General features: G+C 46.1%; 1 protein-coding gene across 2 annotated transcripts in view; it reads right to left on the minus strand.

The window, feature by feature from the left end:
* Positions 1–14,720: 14,720 nt before the first annotated feature.
* Positions 14,721–19,830, minus strand: part of RNH1 (ribonuclease/angiogenin inhibitor 1) — a 35,977-nt gene continuing 30,867 nt past the window's right edge. For both annotated transcript variants that reach the window (XM_077818191.1, XM_077818192.1), the window contains exons 9-10: positions 17,752–17,922; positions 14,721–15,561 (exon numbers count right to left, since the gene is read on the minus strand). In XM_077818191.1, coding sequence (XP_077674317.1) covers positions 15,474–15,561; positions 17,752–17,922 — 259 coding nt within the window. In that variant the 3' untranslated portion in view covers positions 14,721–15,473. The remainder of the gene's footprint in view (positions 15,562–17,751; positions 17,923–19,830) is intronic.

The raw sequence follows: 19,830 nt of genomic DNA on the forward strand, positions 1-19,830 counted from the left end.
TGTCTGCAGAACTTCCAGTACAATGAGGGATTGGCATCCTGTACTAGAAAAACAAGTTCTTGCCTCGTTCAGCAAGAAAAGAAAACATCTAATACTGATGCAGCCAATTCAGAACGGGTTGTACAAATGAAAATATAGACAGATCTCCTTTTAATTAGCTCAGGCAAAACACATAGGGCTGGAGGTTTGGAAGAGCATAGCTCCTACTTAAGTGTTTGAAGAGGTGGCCAGACTTTTCCAGGGCTCTGCATGTGCTAAACTCTTCTGAAAATCTGTCATTAAGTGTCAAGGTGGGAGCTGGTGGACACTAAGAATCCGTCTAGTGGTGCTAGCACCTCTGCAAATTGGCCGAGGGAAATGCGCAGCATTCGCCAGGGTGCAAGGAAAGAGGGATTGCCTTTCAGACTGATGGTGGGAGTCAAATGAGCACCTGCTGCTCCTTTGAACTCCGGGGGAAATAAATGGTGAAGCTGGGAAAAAGAAAAATCCCCACCTCTCTCTGCCCCAGGGCGGTGACAGGACTGAGAGGAGAGAGAGCAAGGAATACAAGCTTTACTTTTGCTCTGCATTAAAGGAGCATTTTCTCTGGAAACAGGTGTTCCCGGCAATGCTGCACTTGGACAAAAAAACATTTTAATTCTGCCAAGACAAGAGCAATCTCTGCCAGGGAAAGCGTTCCGTACGAGCAAGGGACTGAGTCCGCCATAAAGCAGACAGTAACTAGGAAGGCCCTTGTGCACTCTCTAGCACACCTGATTTTTCTCACTCACCTGAGTTGAACACCTAGGGCTAGATCATCAATTGCTTCAGAGCCAACTTCATGCTTCCCTGCGGTTGCCGATGGCCAGTTCAGGCCCCTGGCAGAAGCTGGAGTGGCTTCAGGGCTGCTGTAAGCTACCAACCCCAAGGGGCCATAATGCCAGATGGGAATTGTGGGAACTACTCTCCTTCAGGTTTTCCTTTCTAGAAGTGGGCAGTGTTAAGTTACTGCAAGCTTACGTGGGCAGAACCCTGGTGGTGGATCGGGGGAAGTTTCCCTCTAATTTTTCCCCCTTCCCTCATGCATTTGTACTCCTGGTCCCTGCTGAGCTCCTAAAATGTCGGTCCATTTCTCTAAGAGAACCCCTCTCCAATCAACATGGCTCAGGGCTCTGCTAAACTCCTGGCCAAGAGGAAATCATGACCCCTTTATGTTGCCAAGCTTTCTAACCTCAGGGCCTACTGTAGCCCCTACTGCATTTGCAAGCTGAATCTATCCCCGTATTGGTGATTGTATTGTAGTTGTAGATCATGTAGCCATTATTTGAGAGCATATCTACCTGTGATCCAGCTTGCTGCCATGCTTCATGTGGGGGTTTGCTTATGACACCGTATTTAGAAGCTGCAGCCCCAAAACAAGCTTGCTTGTGGCATGTCTAACTTGGCTTTAGTTTTGTAGAGCACAGTGTGGATGTAAGAATAGGTTCCAGGGGAGTCTGCTTTGCCGTACATAGCAGTTCCATGACTGAATAACGCATGACTAGGACTGCCTCCTCTTTCTTTGTGGGGAGTGCTCAGAAGAAAAATCTTCAGTGCTTTATATTCTAATTACCCCCAAGTGCAGCCAGAATTTACAGATAACACCCTTAGTAAGAAAATTGCTGTCTCATAGCCCTGGACTACACTACAAAGTTAGGTCAATGTCAGACAGCTTATGTCGACCTAGCTCCATAAGCGTCTACACTAAAATGTAGCTCCCACTGATGTAACACCCCCTGCACCAACTTAATAACTCCACCCCTGCGAGAGACATAGCAATTTGCGTTGACCTAACTACGTCGACTTCTGTCAGTGTAGACGCTGCGTTGCTTACATTGACTGTTGTTGCCTTTCAGAAACCATCCCACAGTGCCCCACACTGGCAGCTAAATCAGTGCAAGCGCTCCTGGTGAGGACATGCGTCACCAGCACAGGGAGCATAGTGTGAACATGCAAAAACTATTTAATTACTGTGGTGGCTGTACCTCAATGTAACTTAGGTCAACTTAATTTCGTGGACTTGCCCTTACTTCGAAATTGGGAGCTTAATTAATTAAGCAACAGTTCTAAGTCACGGCAGGCAGCGTTTTTTTCTAGACAGTGACAGCATGTCACAGGGAATGGTTCTGAGCTCAAAGGCAGAGGGGGGCTTTGATCACCTGTGAAGTGTAATCAGGGCACTGAACTGAGTGTCTTATTGCAGCTGTGGAACACAGGAAAATGAATACGTAAGATTTAATGAAACAATCAGAGCAGTGTCACTATGGGTCTGACACTCCTGAGAGATGATCAGAATGCCCCAGTTATGTGCAGAGTTCTAAAGCCATTTTCTGAGTCCCAGTGTGTCATGCAGTTTGGATGTGACATTTACCAGTGATTTAGGAAAATGGCTGATATAAAGAGATATTTCTAGATCATTTGCATCAGTCACTTGGGATAGTGGATGCACAACCTGCAGCCATTTGGTTTTCTATTACACAGGCTATTTATAATGGGTCAGTCTGGCTGAGTTGGCTTGTCTAGTTGGCACAGTTTGTGGAGTCCCCCAAGCGCTCGTTGGACTTGCTGTTTGCGTTCTGCGCAGAACCCTGGCCATGCCTTGGGATCCTCGTGGGCTGTAGGCAGCTGCTCTCTTAGGTGAGCCAAAAGGGAGCCTCTTCCTTGGCCAGAAGAGGCTGTGTTGAGCCTGTTTCAGCTGGAAGTCCTTCTCTGCAGAGATTACATTTTCCTCCCCGTCTTGAAGCAGCCCCAGTGCCTGGTCCAACACTGGCTGCATCTGCCAATTGGCATCAGACATTAGAGAAGCTGTAAGAGTCCCCCATCTCCCACTTATTGAATAGCTGGACTGATCATGTGTATCCTGCATGTTACTGCAGCCAAGACTTGTGCCAGGACCACTGGATTCATTCATATAATAGTCCTTGTCTGGAAGGGGCCAATGCTTTTGATGGAAAGTGCCAGAGGCAAGTACATGTCACCATGAGATCCATAATTTGGCCTCCCCATTCAGTTCTGCCCATAAGTAGTGAAAACTCTTTCCATCGTGTACATACATGCATGCCTGCTTGTGCACATGTTGGAACTTCCTGAAGTAACTGAGATTTTCTCACTAAGGCTGTGTCTACACTATGGAAACTATACTGGTATAGTTATGTCTGCATAATCCCACAGTGTAGACACTGCCTACACCAAGAAGGGATTTTTCCATCAGTGTAGGACCACCACCTCCCCAAATGGAAGCATTCTTCACTCGACCTAGCTTTGTCGGACCCAGGGGTTCGGCTGGCATAGCTTTGTCACATATGGGTTGTGGTTTTTCAAATCCCTGCCTGATGTAGCTGTATCAACCCAAGTTTTAAGTGTAGACCAAGGCCAAGCATCAGTCTTGTTCCTCCCACCCACCTTGAATCTACACAAGATCAACTGGCCGATGTAGCCAGGGGAAAAAGAAGTGGTGACAGCCCAGCCACCCCAGAATTCCCCCTCACTCCTAAATTTGACATTCTGCCCTCCTTCCTGCTGTCATGATCCCCTTCCCAGACTCCAGCGAGGCTTGCTCTGTACACAGTTGTCGTACTGGTATAACTATTTCAGTTAGGGATGTGATATATATTTAAATAGTTAAATAAACTCCTATGTGGAGCTGAGCTTAAGGCCTTGTCTCTACTAGAAAACTGTACAGCTATTCCCATGGAGGTCAGGGGAATGAGCTCTACTGGTATAAGACCATTTACATCAGTATAACTGCATCCACCCAGGAGGGGAAAAGGAGGAGTTGTACCACTTTAACTATGCTGGGAAAGTTAACTTTCTAGTCTGGACAAGGCCACAGACTAAGCTCCATGTATGAGCAGCACAGAGAAGTGAAACTGATAACAATCTGTGCAGTGGTGGCTGGGCACTGCAGAGACCTGCTCCATTCCGCTTTTCTCCTCTGTTCACACGTGGGGAGCAAAGATTTGGAAAAACTGCCAAAGTGCTCTACCAGCGCACTTCCAACCCTGACTTTATCCTGCAGGCTGTTGCCTGATCTATTGATTAGTTATTGATCAGGTTATAAATTTGGTTTCCCCAATTAACACACTATAATTTGGTCGGTTCTTGTCCACACTCACACTTCGTTTCTAATCGTTTCATTAATACAGTTAGCAAAGTCACAAACGCTCTAACTCCACAAGGCATGTAGAGACGATACAGAATCAGCTGAGCATCCATATACTTACACCATCCCTTCCAAAACAAGGTCAAGTGTTAGCTATCATCTGCCCCCTCCCCAGCATCACCATCAGTCACCAGCCTGACAGCTCCCAAGAGCTATGTCTCTCAAGGCATACAGGCTGGGATACAACTTCTATAATGTGTTATATTGACACTGCTATGCCTAATGCATATTCAGGGGAGGTTTCAGCCCCTTTTCCTTATTTGTAGTTCCTCACCCTAATAATGGTGAGGTGCCCTTCCCCCACAAGTTATCAATCCTTTTACCTCAAGCTCATTAGCGTACACATCAATTACTTACCATGGCATCCTTGTGGTCAGAAGTCTGCTGATGTCCGAACTAAAATATCCCAAGTTGCTATAAACTAGCATCTTGTGGTTATCTATCAGCCATTTGCAACACTTGTGATTATTACAGCACAATAAATAAAGCCTTGTGCCATCTTGTGACTTAAGGTCATCGTTAGTTTACTTACTTATGCTAATTTATTGAGCAATTACTCCTACTCAGATAAATAGGCCTTATGCTATCTGCTTCAGTTATTCTGATAAGTCTAGGCCTATGGGTCTCTTGCTTTTGTGCTGTCAGTTCCTTGTTCCTTTATTCTTTACTTACTATATAACTATCATTACTGCATGGCTATATACTGACTACAAGGCTGATATGTTTGTAGTGGAAGCTGATGCACCCATTGACTCTAGGGCAGGGAGAACCCTGTCCATTAAAATTAAGAATGGAAGAACATGAGGGCCGGAGAGTATACCAGATCCAAACACTGCTGTTCCAATACCAGATTGTTGGCAACTCTAAAAGTCGGCACAACTTTCTCCTTGAGGATATTCCCCTCCCCCACCCAAATTATTCCACCTTTAATCTCTGGGCATGTTAATTTCTGCGGTATCACATCAGATAAATCCCCCCTTTGGCTCATTATGTTCCATACACACAATAGCCACGCATTCTGCCAGATCATTGTTAGAACCATGGGAAAGTTACAAGCTAAAGCAGCAAAGGGCGGGGAACGGCAGCTGAGTCCCAAACACCTGCAATACCTCCAGACAAACCCATCCTCTGCCCTGTGCACGTGAAGGACTGGCCCTGTAACAAGGGACTGAAGGAATCCTGGGAGGCTGTTTACACTGTGTGCTCAGCTCTGAATAGCTTGGCTGGGATTTTAGGGGAAAAAATAGATAGGAGTGTTTTATAGTTACCAGCTGTGGTGACCAGGTGTTAACTGAGAGATGAACAAATAAGGAAAGAATAAACTAATGTTGATGAACCCTTTCTTGCAGTGTTATGGGAAGGCATGAGCCACCTTTTCCCTGATCCCTGAAGTCTAACTTGTCTCAGTTGCCTGTGACTATGCTAGCTGTGGGCTGCTGAGGTGCAGGATCAGCTGGCCTCCCTTTCCTCCAGCCATGAACTCTGTGCCACCTACACAGAAGGGGGCTGATCCACTGCTACTGTGCAGTCTATGTTGCCTGATAGGTTTCTCCTTTCGCCTTCTTCCAGCTGGGGGGATTCTCCTCTGGCGGATGAAGCAGGATTTAGGGCAGTGGAGTGGCACAGCTCCCCTACAGGGCTCGAGGATCTGGAACTTTGAGAGGCTCAACCTTGTAAGTCACCCCCATCCAGGGAAGGTGTAACTAGTAGGTGAACTAGGAGGCCGCCTAGGGCGCCAAGATTTGGGGGGTGCCAAAAAGCGGTGCCCACCAATTTTTTTTTTTACACTATTGCTGGAAGGGAGACAGGGTAACGGGGGTTGAGTGGGACAGGTAGAATAAAATGTAGTAGATTTTGATGAAAGACGGAAGTATATGTGACTAAAAAGGGTGTATTTCTGATTACAATCAACATTGCTTAATTTAAGGAAAAGTCATCTTGATCTCTTAATCATTATGCAGTATTCATTTTTGAAAGTTTATAATAAGCAATGCTCCGGGGGGAGGTGAGGGGATGCAAGGTGGAAGTTTCACTTACGGCGCAAAATATCCTTGCACCGGCCCTGCCCCCATCCCAGCGTGCATCTCAATGTCCTTTAGTACTGCATCTCTCCTACAAACTCTATTGTGCTCTGCTCGACAGAATTAAATACTACAGCTCCAGAGAAGAACAGCAGCAGAGAGAGAGGGGTAGGCAAGGGAGCAAAGAGATCTCTTTAGATAAGACTGGAACAATAGGTGGGACGTTGATAAGGCAGCACAGCCGAGGAGGGAGGTTGTTCCTGTTGGCAGGAGCTGCTGCAAAGTGATGACAGTGTGTGACAGGACAGAGGCAAACCGATGCCAAATGAGTAGACGCAGCAAGGGGGTAGAACAATGAGGTGGTGAGACTGAGACAAAGTGCTAAGCATTTACATCACACCACTCACAAGCATGACCAAAAAGAGGCGTAAATACAGCAGCTCAAGATACGTCAATGGTTTTGGGGTTTTGCAGGTAATTTCTCATACAAATCCTCTCCCCACACCCCTCCAAAAGCATTGGGTGGTTGTTGTTGTTGTTTTGCCCTTTTCCTGTTTCACCAGGGAGTGAAGAAGAAAAATGGAGGTGGGGATGAAGGGAGAATGGAGAGAAAGTGGTAACTGGGGGACTGAATTTTTTTTTTTTAATGAAAAACAAAACAAGCAAAAAAATCAAAAAATTCCACGAAAGTTTTCATTCTGGAAAAATGTCCTTTCCCTTCAAAATACTTTTGATGAGAAAGGGGTGACCAGCTCTCAGTACAAAGTATTGAAGTACCCAACAGGAGGACAGGCGGACAGGAGAAGCACTGAGCTACTGTGAAATCTAGTCTTTAAAAGTAGCCATTGGCCCCCAGTTGCCATCCAGAGTTTCTCATGGTTCTGGAATGTTAAAATCTGATGTTTTTTTCTCAGCCCAGTGTAGCGATTGGGGCCAGCAACAGGGTATCTGGATTTGCAATCCCAAAGGCTAGGGAGCAAACACAAAGGCGCGTGCTGTAGTTAAGCTTATGGAATGTTGTTATTGTTGCTTGTATTGTGTAGAACTTATCGTTCAGGGCAGCTGCACCTCTATTTCCCCCTTTGTGATCCCTTCAGTGTACCCACTTTAGGCTCCCAGCTCCTCGGCCCTCACCTCTCTTGAGCAGAGACCTGCATCTATCTCCCTCCTGACCAGGGTTTTTTCTAGGCTGCACAATTCCCTGCCTACACTGTGATATACCCAGCAAGCCAGACTGCCTAAACAGGCCCGTGTCTGCATTCTGCTTTCTCTTCAGAGGCTTGCTTTTGAACAGCTTATTTGCCAGCTGTTGTAAGTTACCACACAGTCCTTTCTACGCAAGCACATTTATTCTTAAGGTGAAAGCATTACAGAGAAAACATATATATTAAAAAACCCCTACACAAATGCTAAAAGAGCTTACCAGAGATCACCTAAACCCCAGCCTAGTGCTGTGGTCGGTGTCAGTCTTTTCAACTCTTCCTTATGGATTGTAGTCCTCCCTTGGACAGAAGGCCTGTCCATTTGCTGGATCAGAAAAAAGTCCTGAGTCAGTATAAACTCAGGCTATTTATCCAAAAGTATTTTCTTCATCTGTTGGTCCCTGGAGAATCCAGTCTGAAACAGTAGGTGTGAGCCTCTGCAGATGGCAGCATCTCTCTGGAGGTGTTACAATCTGAGTGAAACTGCCTAATTGCTCCCCACCTGTTCTTAGTTCCTGCAGGCGCTGTGGTCACCCTCCCCCCTGGAATTACATACAATCCCTGGCCCACAATGATACGTCAATGTAACACAGTCAGCTCTCCCAAAGATACTGCTGGAAATTGCCATATCTGTTGCAGTCAGGGCCTTATTGTGCTAGGCATGGTACATGGCATAAAAAGATGGGCTCTGCCCCAAAAGCTCATAATCTAAGCATGTGATGAGATTAAGCAGACAAGCCAGACAAATAGAAACAAGGGCAGGTAACTGGAGTGACTGGCATAATAAGTGAGCGTCTCAGGGCACACCGACTGCCTCATGGGGCATAAACCTACTTGTGATCTCTAGAGTGTTCCCTTAACTGCTTCTGGAGATCTTGTTGCAACATTATGACCTCTGTGGTTGAGTTTATTAGCTGAGATGGTTGAAAAATGAAGTTTGTTATAAAAAGAAGATCCTATGGTATTACCAGAAACACACAGACTTAACACAGCCTTTAAAATACATTGCTGTTACTGAATTCTAAAACATAAACCAGCAAAAGGCTAGCGCTCTAACGCTTGAGTGATAATAAACCACTCTGCCAATCTCTAAGCTGTTGGATTGGTCCAATAGAAAGATGCCAAGAGCCTACTGATTTGGAAGCATTAGATGTTGTCTGTGCCTTCTCAGTAGTTGGTGCTTTCAGGTTTTTGCATAATGTGACATGTGAAAAGCAAATACATGAGACTTCATCTGTGTTTGACTTGATCTGCCAGGTGCCATGCAAAATTTGGATCTATTTTAAATTGTCCATCTTTAACTAAAATTCTAGTGGCTTTTATCTGTGTCATTTTGGTCCAGTGGACCCATGTTATGTGAAATACAGTGGTTGCCAGTAAAAAGTCAACATTTGCCAAGTTACAAAACAGTCGTATCTATGATTCAGCTGTTTTCTCTGTACTGTTAATAGGAAATAGCTGTGAAGTCTCTGATACCAGTATGTGGTAAATACCGGTAACCCACATTGCGTGAAACAAACACGTAAAAATGGCCATACTGGGTCAGACCAATGGTCCGTCTAGCCCAGTATCCTGTCTTCCGACAGTGGCCAATGCCAGGTGCTTCAGAGGGAATGAACAGAACAGGAACCATAAAGTGATCCATTCCCTGTTGCCAATTCCCAGCTTCTGCCAAACAGAGGCTAGGGACACCATCCTTCCCCATCCTGGCTAATAGCCATTGATGATCCTATTCTCCATGAGTTTATCTAGTTCTTTTTTTGAATCCTGTTATAGTCTTGGTCTTCACAACATCCTCTGGCAAAGAGTTCCACAGGTTGACTGTGCATTGTGTAAAGAAAAGAAAAGAGGGAGGGGCTTTGTTCCCCTTTAATAACTTGTCCGCATAAGAGGTTTAATTTAGTGATTGCTACCTGCCTAATGGACTTAGGCCCAGATCCTCAAAAGTATTTAGGCTCTTAACTTCCATTAGTGCTGAGCCTAAATACTTTTGACAATCTGGGCCTTTAGCTCAAACAGTTGAGCCACATGCTGTTTAGATCAAGATGGGGGGTGTCTCTAGTTCATTCCCTGTTGAATGATCCCTACAGCAACTTGTTACATTCAATTTATAGTTGCTACATTATATATCTGCTCTCCAGCTGACTGCTTCAGCAGTGACTTGTCTTTGGTTCCTAGGTTTTTTTGGTGGAAGATTGGGGGCAGGAAAGAGGAAAGAGATAGTGAGCAAGTGAATCATTGATACATGTAACCTCTCCTCTGCTTGTTGCACTAGCCATGTCATCAGCTCTTGCACAAGAAGTGCAGAACTCTGAGTTCAGGTGTTGGCACAGAAACAGAGGAAGAGCTGATTACTCACATGACCTGTTAATTATTTGACAGCTGAAATGGTTATGTATATGTATAGGGCTAGATTTGTGCCTCCACAAATTTGTGTCAAGCTCTACTGACCTAGGACCATACCAGGGAAGGAACAGTGGCTCAGGGAAGACAACTCCCACCCCTAGCTAGTTTTATTTCTGGCCAATAGAAGCCAAAATGTTACCCCCTCCCACTCCTCCTACCTGGTGCTTTGGGGCTGTAAAGTTAAAATGCCACTCAATTCCCACCTGCCCTGGAAGGGTATAAATGAGCACACAGCACCCCTTAAACCTCTAGACTCCAGGTCAGGGGAGCCTGTGCAGAGGTATAAGGGGCTTTCTTATTCCCCTACCTGAGTGCACACTCTGAACCACACTTTAGCCCTTAGAGCATTTTAGTTGCCCTTTAAGATGAACCTATGGAGCAGCAGTGAGGTTGCTGCAGCCCTGAGCCCGGCCTGGAGCGACTCATATCCATCATTATTGGCTGCAGCAGAGGAAAGAGAAGGTGTCTGTGCAGTTAGGTTACTCTGCACCACTGAGCACAAACTCACATGCTCTCAGAGGCTGGGCTGCTCACAGACCACACAGCGCCCGCTGGGCTTTGTTGAGAGCAAGGGCGATGATACAGCTGTGACGGCAGAAAAGAAACAGAGGTTCAGCTTCACGGTGGGAGGTGGACAGGGAACATGGCTTCAGCTGCTGCTCTCCCAGCGCGCAAGTATCCAGCAGCTGCAAGCCCCGCCTGAACGAGCACCGGCGTTGGTACCCTTAACTCAGGAAAGGGCTCTGCTGGGAGTTGAGGGGCCTACTATAATAGAACCTCAGAGTTACAAACACCTTGGGAACAGAGGTTGTTCATAACTCTGATATGTTCATAACTGAACAAAAACATAGGGAGGACTTGTGGCACCTTAGAGACTAACCGATTTATTTGAGCATAAACATTAGCTGTAGCTCACGAAAGCTTGTGCTCAAATAAATTGGTTAGTCTCTAAGGTGCCACAGGTCCTCCTTTTCTTTTTGCGGATACAGATTAACACGGCTGCTACTCTGAAACCTGAACAAAACAGGATGGTTGTTCTTTCGAAAGCTTACAACTGAACATTGACTTAATACAGCTTTGAAATTTTATTATGCAGAAGAAGAATGCGGCTTTCCTTTATCTTTTTTCATAGTTTATGTTCAACACAGTACTGTATTTGCCTCTTTTTTGGTCTCTGCTGCTGCCTGTGTACTTACAGTTCCAAATGAGATGGGTGGTTGACTGAGATTCTACTGTAAAATATCCCCTTCCACCTGATTTTGCTGCTGAGAAACTGCCTCCCACCCCCCCATTGCCCACTGCAATTGGGACTGGGGGAGGGAGATACTTCCTAAGCAAAGAGAATTTTGGTCAAGTCCCCTGCCCCCATGTTGTGAACTAAGAAAATAAATAAAGGGCAGGAGTATATGTTACAAAAATAGGACTGGTTTAGTGCTCTCAGAGCTGTGATACAAAAAATCAGCAGCATTATGTGCTCCCTAATGAAGTGAATTACATTCACTCAGCCCTGGTCTACACTAGGACTTTAGGTCGTATTTTGCAGCGTTAAATCGATGTAAACCTGCACCTGTCCACATGATGAAGCCCTTTATTTTGACTTAAAGGGCTCTTAAAATCCATTTCCTTACTCCACCCCTGACAAATGGATTAGCACTTAAATTGGCCTTGCCGGGTTGAATTTGGGGTACTGTGGACACAATTCAACGGTATTGGCCTCTGGGAGCTATCCCAGAGTGCTTCATTGTGACTGCTCTGGACAGCACTCTCAACTCAGATGCATGATTGTTTGCCGTTGCTCTGACGGAGGGAGGGGCGACTGACGACACGGCTTACAGGGTTGGCTTCAGGGAGCTAAAATCAACAAAGGGGGTGTCTTTACATCAAGGAGTATTTCAGGCAGGACTTCACGGAGGGTTCCAATAAGAAATGGTGCACCTAAGTTATTGTTCTTATTGGAACAAGGAGGTTAGTCTGGCCTCTGATTGATACATAGCTAGATTTACCTCGCTGCACCTTCTCTGTGAGTGACTGCAGTGCGACCTAGAGGAATGAGTCCCCTAGACGGGGGGCGGGGGGGGAGGAGGTTTGCAAATGAGTACAAAACAAATCTGGTCTATTTCTTGCTTTGATACACTATCTTTTACATCTTTGGCTGGCAGCGGACGGTGGAGAAGGACTGCATGCCAACCACATCTCATGGCTGCTTGGCAGAAGATGGTACAATAGGACTGCTAGCCATCCTTATCTCTTGCCTGCCCGGCAGAAGATGATGCAATAGGACTGCTAGCAATCCGTATCGCCTGCCTGCTCACCATAAGAAGGTTCAATAGGACTGACTGCAGGACTAAAGAGAAGGACTTGATCAAGTCACTCCAAATTTAGTCCCTGCACCCATGTCTGCCCAGGCGCTCCAGATTGACCTCACACAGGCGACCAGGAGCACCTTGGACATGACGATGACTGCTACCAGTCCTATTGCACCGTCTGTTGCCACAAGGCAATGGGTTGCTGCTGCTGTGTAGCAATGCAGTACCAAGTCTGCCAGCACCCAGGAGACATACGGTGACAGTGAGCTGAGCGGGCTCCATGCTTGCCATGGTATGGCGTCTGCACAGGTAACTCAGGAAAAAAAGGCGCAAAATGATTGTCTGTCGTTGCTTTCACAGAGGGAGGGAACGGGGACCTGACGATATGTACCCAGAACCACCCGTGACAATGTTTTAGCCCCATCAGGCATTGGGATCTCAACCCAGAATTCCAATGGGCAGCGGACACTGTGGGAACTGTGGGATAGCCACCCACAGTGCAATGCTCCGGAAGTCGACTCTAGCCTCGGTACTGTGGAAGCACTCCGCTGAGTTAATGCACTTAGAGTGTGTATGTCCCCACAGAAAATGCTCTAATATATAAAACCGATTTCTAAAAAAACAACTTCTATAAATTCGACCTAATTTCATAGTGTAGACATACCCTCAAGCATGCCAGTAATAGCGCTTTGGGATTCAGGTTACCATTGTAATAAGAAAGGCAGGGGCAAGGTGAAATAGTGACACCTAGTGGTTAACTCATAGGAGTCATACAGAATAGGTTTACGCCACCTGAGTGTTTGTGTCTGCTTAGAGTTTAAAAAAAATAAAATAAAATCTCGGAAGTAATTTGCAAACAAGTCCAGTTACTTTGACTATAGACCAGGACGTCCTAATGTGAGTTTACTGGATTGACTATTTGCATCTGAAAATAAGATGCAACGTGGATGACTATTTGCATCCACAATTTGTTTGTGGTACAATTACAAAAGCAAGCTCTAGAGGTCAAGCTAAGGTCTGCTTTAAATTCACCCAAGCAACTGCACAACCTGCACCCTCAAAACTACTGGCCCCTATAGTTACCATATGGGGCACTGTGGAAGTGGTATCTGGCTATCTCCTCCCACTATCTAAACTGAGTCTGGGACCTTTCCTCTGTCCAAACCATGCACTCTCAAAACCCTGCTCTAGGCTCTCAACACTTCTCCCTCGCTTAAACTGAATGCGTCTCCAACCAGATCTGTCTCAAGCACCCTCCTGTAACTAGAGTTTGTGCTGCATGCAGCCCCACAGCCCATGTCTACTTTGCCCCTTCCAAAGCAGGCCACGCACATGCAAAGGGTAGGGACCCAGAGTGTGAGCATGAGATTGCCTCCATTTTAGAGCATTTGGCCCCTATTAAAACCAAGAACTGACTAGTCTTAAGGAAGACATCCTGAAGGTTAGTCACCACACATGCAGCCTGTCCTGGAACATCCTTGCCCCAGATTCAGCCCTTGCTTGTGTAGACTAAACTTCCACTGAAGTGGCACTGGATTCCCCTTTGCTATCACAGGGGGTGCAATTTGCACCACTGTGTGGCCTCATGCTGCTACTGCCACCCTCCCTGAGGCATGGGGGTGGCAGAAAGCATGTTTCAGTTGCAAAATTACAGACAGGGTTTTGTAACAAGTCTTCATGGTGCTGAGCTTAGTTAGTCCCTTCCTTGGTTGTGAGCCTTCTGGCCAGCTGTGGCTTCTCCTTGTGAAGGGAGATTGTAAGCACCATAGGTCACGAACACTTCCTGCCGTTCAACAATCTCTGGAAGCCACCATTGAACAGTTATGTTCATGAGCATTAGTGTGGAGCCAAGGTGTTTAGTCAGGAAAACACTAAGGGGGGAAAAATAGATTTATCTGGGCTTCCTTCTCTGTGTAAAGGCCACTCTGCATTTGGGCTGCATGGTCTAAAGCTCCTTTGGTTGTTTCTTGTGTTTATCTTCCTTTCCCCCACTCCAGCCCTTGCTGTTTGTACCAGCAGGGTTTTGAGTGCACTCTTGAGCGAGGGTTCAACAGCGCAGGAAGTTGCATTCCCCACTCAGGCAATTTATTTTTTCACTTTGGGATTAAAAATAAATTGCCTAGGGAGGTTGTGGAATCTCCATCATTGGCAAGTAAGAGTAGGTTAGACAAACACCTGCCAGGGATGGTCTAGAATAATACTTTGTCCTGCCATGAGTGCAGGGGATTAGACTAGATGATCTCTTGAGGTCCCTTCCAGTCCCATGATTCTATGGAAAAAAAAAATATCAAAAAGTGAAACCTAGACTATCAAATGGGTACTAACAAGTTATTTTCCACAGGACTCATTGTAAGCCTTAAGTCTTTGCTTCACACTTTGCTCTTCATGGATGTTCTCTGCTGCCACTGGTTTATTGTGTGCCTAAGTTGATATATTTCTATTGAAAAAAATCAAGGAAAGCCATTAGTAGTGTACCAGTTCTGAAGGCAGATTGGCCTTAAAGCAGTTAAAAGGTAGGTTGAAGTTGTAGGTCAAACAACCTTTAGTGTCCCTTCATCACTTGCATCAAACATAACATTCAGAACAAAGTAGAGAAATAAGAATCTCATTCTTTGCAATGAAACTTTATTACAATGATATTTCTACAGAGCTACTTTTGCCAGAACAAGTCAGAGAATTTACTCCCTTTCAGTTTAGCAGAGAGAGCATCATTTTTACTTGTAATAAAGAAGCTTTATAGATTTCTTTCAAGAGAAAAAAGTCCCAGTATTAAGTGAGCACCTACTCTTATCAGCCTTGTCTAGGGGTTTCTGCCAAGGTTACTTTCCCAGGGGAAAAACTGACCTCTTCCAGGAAGAGTGCATTATTTCAGTTATTTTAGTGTCAATATTTTTGCTTTGTTCCTGGATACTTTCCCCCAGAGACTCAGCAAAAGCACCATCTATGGAATACTAGACATTCACCAGGTGGTTCTGGTTTTGCCAGCTCTTTGGAAGGGAAAACTTCTAGAAATCTTGATCGACCCATTAAATAGGCATTTTAGAGCTGCCCCATAGGCATTTTAGAGCTGCTCCTATAGGCCAGTTCTTGTAAATGCCTAGTATTCTTTACCTCAGGGATAGAGATGCTCTGATGAAACTCTGATGAGCCTCAGATTGGATACATTCATGAATACACAGCAGGCTGCCAATTCCCTTGAGGGACATTGTTCTGCAGAGATTCCATGAATTTTTTTTGGTAAAAAAAACATTCTACATTGAACTTATTGGTTAACTGCATATATGAATAGTTCAGATAAAGAGGCAGAAACAGGGAGAGGACAGTGCTCAGCAGATGGTCACATCTGAAACTGCATCACTCAAAAAATAATCTTCAGTCCAGGTTTGGACTCTTCCAGGACTTTCAGTTCATCATCCACTTCAGAGCTCAAGTAGATGTCGTACAGACTGAAAAGAAAAAACACAGCAGTCTCAGCAGGCATGCTATCAAACCAAAGTGCTGGAGAGCAAAGGCAGTTACCTCTGGGGAGAAGAAGTGGCAAAAAGGAGCCAATTAGGTTTGAGCCAAAACTGCCTTATTGGCCTTTGCTATTCTGCTAGTTCTGGTTCAAGACCAAAGTCCTCAGGCAGAGCTGTTAAACCAAGGGTAGCCTTCAGCTGTATTAAGTTGTGAGCAAGGCTACTGAAGGAGAGTCATACAACTGGATTTGTTTCTGCCTAGCATGGTGTAGCTTCACAGTCCACTGAAGCATCTGTCACTAGGAACTGCCAGACAATCAGACCTGTGATCCATCTAATCCAGGGGTGGGCAAACTTTCTGGCCCAAGGGCCACATCTGGGAATAGAAATTGTATGGCAGGCCATGATGCTCACAAAATTGGGGTTGGGTTATGGGAGGGGGTAAGGGCTCTGGGGTGGGGCCAGAAATGAGGAGTTATGGTTGCAGGAGGCTGCTCTGGACTGGGATCGAGGGGTTTGGAGGGCAGGAGGGGATCAGGGCTGGGGCAGGGACTCAGGGAGAGGCTCAGGGGTGCAGGCTCTAGGTGGCGCTGACCTCAAGTGGCTCATTGGCTGCGGTTCCCAGCCAATGGGAGCTATGGAGGCAGTTTAGAGAGCAGAGACCCCTGGCTGCCCCAATGCATAGGAGCTGGAGGGGGACCATGCTGCTGATCCCGGGAGCTATGTGGAGTGGCCCCCAACCCTGCTCCCCAGCTGGAGCGCCGGGGAGGGGGTCTGGGGCAAAATGGCTTATAGTTTGCCCACCCCTAACCTAATCCAATATCCCCTCTCTGACAGGAGCAAGAATCAAAGGAAGTTATAAAAGTAGAATGGTGTGAGAGTCTGCCCCCCACACAGACCTCATCCTAGTCTCAAATAGTTAGAGATGGGCTTCAGGCTTAAGCAGTATGTTTAATGCTTCTTCCAATATTTATCAGAACTCTGGATATTCTTGTCATCTGTATAAAACATCCAATCCCTTGAGTCCTGACAAGGGCTTGGCCTCAATGACTACTTGTGGCAGAGAAGTCCTGTCTTTTTATGCATTGAGACAAGTAATTCCTTTTATTTTTTTTTTAAGTTTCCCCATCTTTTATTTTCACAATGGTCACTGTCAGACAGGATATTGGACTAGGTAGACCATGGGTCTCATCCATTATGGCAGTTCCTCTGTTCCTAGGAGGGGGGGGGATGGTCTGGTTAAAGAGCAGGAGATGGGATTAAAAATAGCTTCACAGCATGGAGGAGTTAGGGACAGGTAATGTCCCACTGCCAAGACCTTTACATTCTGCTATTTCAATTCTGGGGCATCCCCATGCAGACACAGGGGCAGCTGTCTCAGCCACAGATTGACTAAAGGGCCTGTCCATGCTACAGGTACAAGAGAGGGTGTTACTCATCTGGTCAGATTAGTCCCAGGCTGAGTCATGTCAGAGGATTTAAGGGAAAAAGTCAGCAAAAGAGATTTTTTGGGATATGCTCCAAACATAAATGAGCTCACTTCACATAAAAGCCAAGGTCTCTTTCTTCCCCTCACCCTCTCCTACTGCAGGAGTGGTGTCCACCTGCTTGTCCCTTCCACCCCTAACCCATTTCCAAGGATAGAAATAAAAGCCTGCCACCAAGACTCCCTTCCAGAGCCCAGTCACCTGTGTCAATGAGGAGCTCATGCAAGTCCCTCCAGCTGAGGGGCAGGCAAGCCAGGTGAATCCAGTTACTGGGAGACCATGTGGAAGAGCAGGCTTCTGACCGGGGCCATGTGATTGGCCACCACAGTTATTGGTTATGTGGCATGGGACCCCACCCATGCAATTGAAAGCTGCAGTGTGCACAGGGCCTTAAAGGACCAGGCCCAAGTGTTTTCTGTTGACCTGTCAGAGTTTAGTCTGGTCTCTAGGGTCAAGGGCAGTAAGCCATTGTATCGGCAACATGGGCAAACAGCCTCAAAAGGGCAGGCAGCTTCTGAAACAGCTGATAGAAGTTTGCCTCCTGCAGGAAGTCATGGATTCCCATTAGACACTAACTTCCTTAGAGCAGGCTTTGCTCACTGCCCTGTCTCCTCTTGGAAGCCCCCATTCTCCTTTTTAATTCTAAGACACCAGCACAGTGCCGAGGGAATATAAAGCGAGCACCACGTACACGAGTTGCTGTAGTTTGCAGTTTGGATGTTTCAAGGATTCACACAGCTTCTTCACACCTTCGTCCTCCAGTGAATTGTTACTCAGGTCTAGCTCTGTTAGGCACGGTTTGGAAGAGAGGATAGTGGCCAGACTCCCACAACAAGCAGCTGAGAGACTGCAGTTACCCAACCTGCAGGGAAAGAGGAGCCAAAATAAGAGGAGTACTGATTTAGAGTCACTTTGAACTCTGGGCTGTTAGGAGTAGACATCCCAACCAGGACTGCAGCAGGCAGGAACACCATTTGTCTTTCTGCCGTTTCAGAGGCTGGCACATAGGATAGCTTGTGTGTTTTACATGAAGCATGTGCTCCCCCTAAAGACACCAGTGCTCAGGCCCCTTTGTGACTACTTGTTGCAGGCAATCCCTTTCTTCTGGCTCCAGCCATAGAAAGAGTGAGAGCACATTGCTATCGGTTTGCAGGATGTGCCCTACAAGTTTTGGGGCAGTATTAGACATTCGTGATTAAATTCTGACCTCTACTACATGGAAATGCCAGGTGTAACAGAGGACAGAATCTGGCCCTTCCCAGCTAATGAATGGGCATAAAGCCAGCCTATATTAGGCTTGGTGAGTTTTGATGTTGCACAAATGGAGATCTCTACTGCACAAGATTAGTGTTCCCACACCTTATTTCCACTCTTGTCTGCACTCGTGTGATCTATCAGTAGATAGCGTGTTAGGGAACCCAAGACATATCCAACTTGTAGATCAAAACAGTCTGGTGAATCTCTGTTGTAGGGAAAAATTTGAGTTTTTGCAGCTGGACTGAGCCATTAGGCTATTCTCTCTCTCTCTCCTTATTACACTGCTAGAGGTGGTGACCAAGCTAACAAAGACCAGACTAAACAACATTTACAGATTATTACTGGGTTATTTACAGATTCAGAACAGAGGCAAATTGAAAGAGTTCCTTCAAGAAGCCAAGGCTATTCATAGATATTAAGGTCAAAAGGGACCATTATGATCATCTAGTCTGACCTCCTGCACGATGCAGGTCACAGAATCTCACCCACCCACACCTGCGAAAAACCTCACCTATGTCTGAGCTCTTGAAGTCCTCAGATCATGGTTTAAAGACTTCAAGGAGCAGAGAATCCTCCAGCAAGTGACCTGTGCCCCATGCTACAGAGGAAGGCGAAAAACCTCCAGGGCCTCTTCCAATCTGCCCTGGGAGGAAAATTCCTTCCCAACCCCAAATATGGCGATCAGCTAAACCCTGAGCATATGGGCAAGATTCACCAAAGGACCAGTACTTCAGTAAACACAGGAGTAGCTCAAACTAAGTTTATAGTGCTAGAACCTTAATTAAGAGCCCACCCCTTGGGTTACTTGACACATCTATTGGCCTTGAGATTCAGAGGTCACCCAGTCAAACCCATAGCTCAATCTGCTGGTCCACCTCTGTGACAGGACAAATGACCTCTTGGCACTCAGTCCTTCCCATTCAGAAGCTGATTTGCTGAGAACTGAAGCCAAAGCCTCTGTCTCTCAAGATCCTTTCTAGTCTAACCTACAGGTTCTAGAAGCCATGACTAAAGCATCCATGGTAGCCCCACATGATTCCATGGCTCCTGCCCATTTGGCTTCACTGGGTGCAACTAGAGCCGTAGAGTACCATTCCAGTGTTGTGGCATCGGGGGTGGGGAGGTGGCTGCAGCATTATGTGTTGGGAGTACTAAGCCAGTTATTTACACAACTTTAGACCTGAGGGGGGAAAAGAGCGTCACTGGCTACTAATAGTCAGATGTGGACAGTTCTGCTAACAGTTCCACATGGAAACTGAACAGCTGCTTGTTCTGGGAGGGCTGAAACAGTGTAGAATTTGCACAAATATGCAAAGAAAGCAACACAGACATGTTACCTAAGTTAGGATTTGTACTCTAGCAGTAGAACACAGGAACTGCCCAATACGGGTCAGGCCAGTGATCCGTCTAGCCAGGTATGCCATTGACAGTGGTTAGTACCTGCTGCTTCAGAGGAAGGTGCAACAAATCCTGCAATTGACAGGTTTGGGATAACCTGTCCCTAGGGAGATTC

Source organism: Eretmochelys imbricata, chromosome 6, assembly GCF_965152235.1.
Source record: "Eretmochelys imbricata isolate rEreImb1 chromosome 6, rEreImb1.hap1, whole genome shotgun sequence".
Taxonomy (NCBI): domain Eukaryota; kingdom Metazoa; phylum Chordata; order Testudines; family Cheloniidae; genus Eretmochelys; species Eretmochelys imbricata.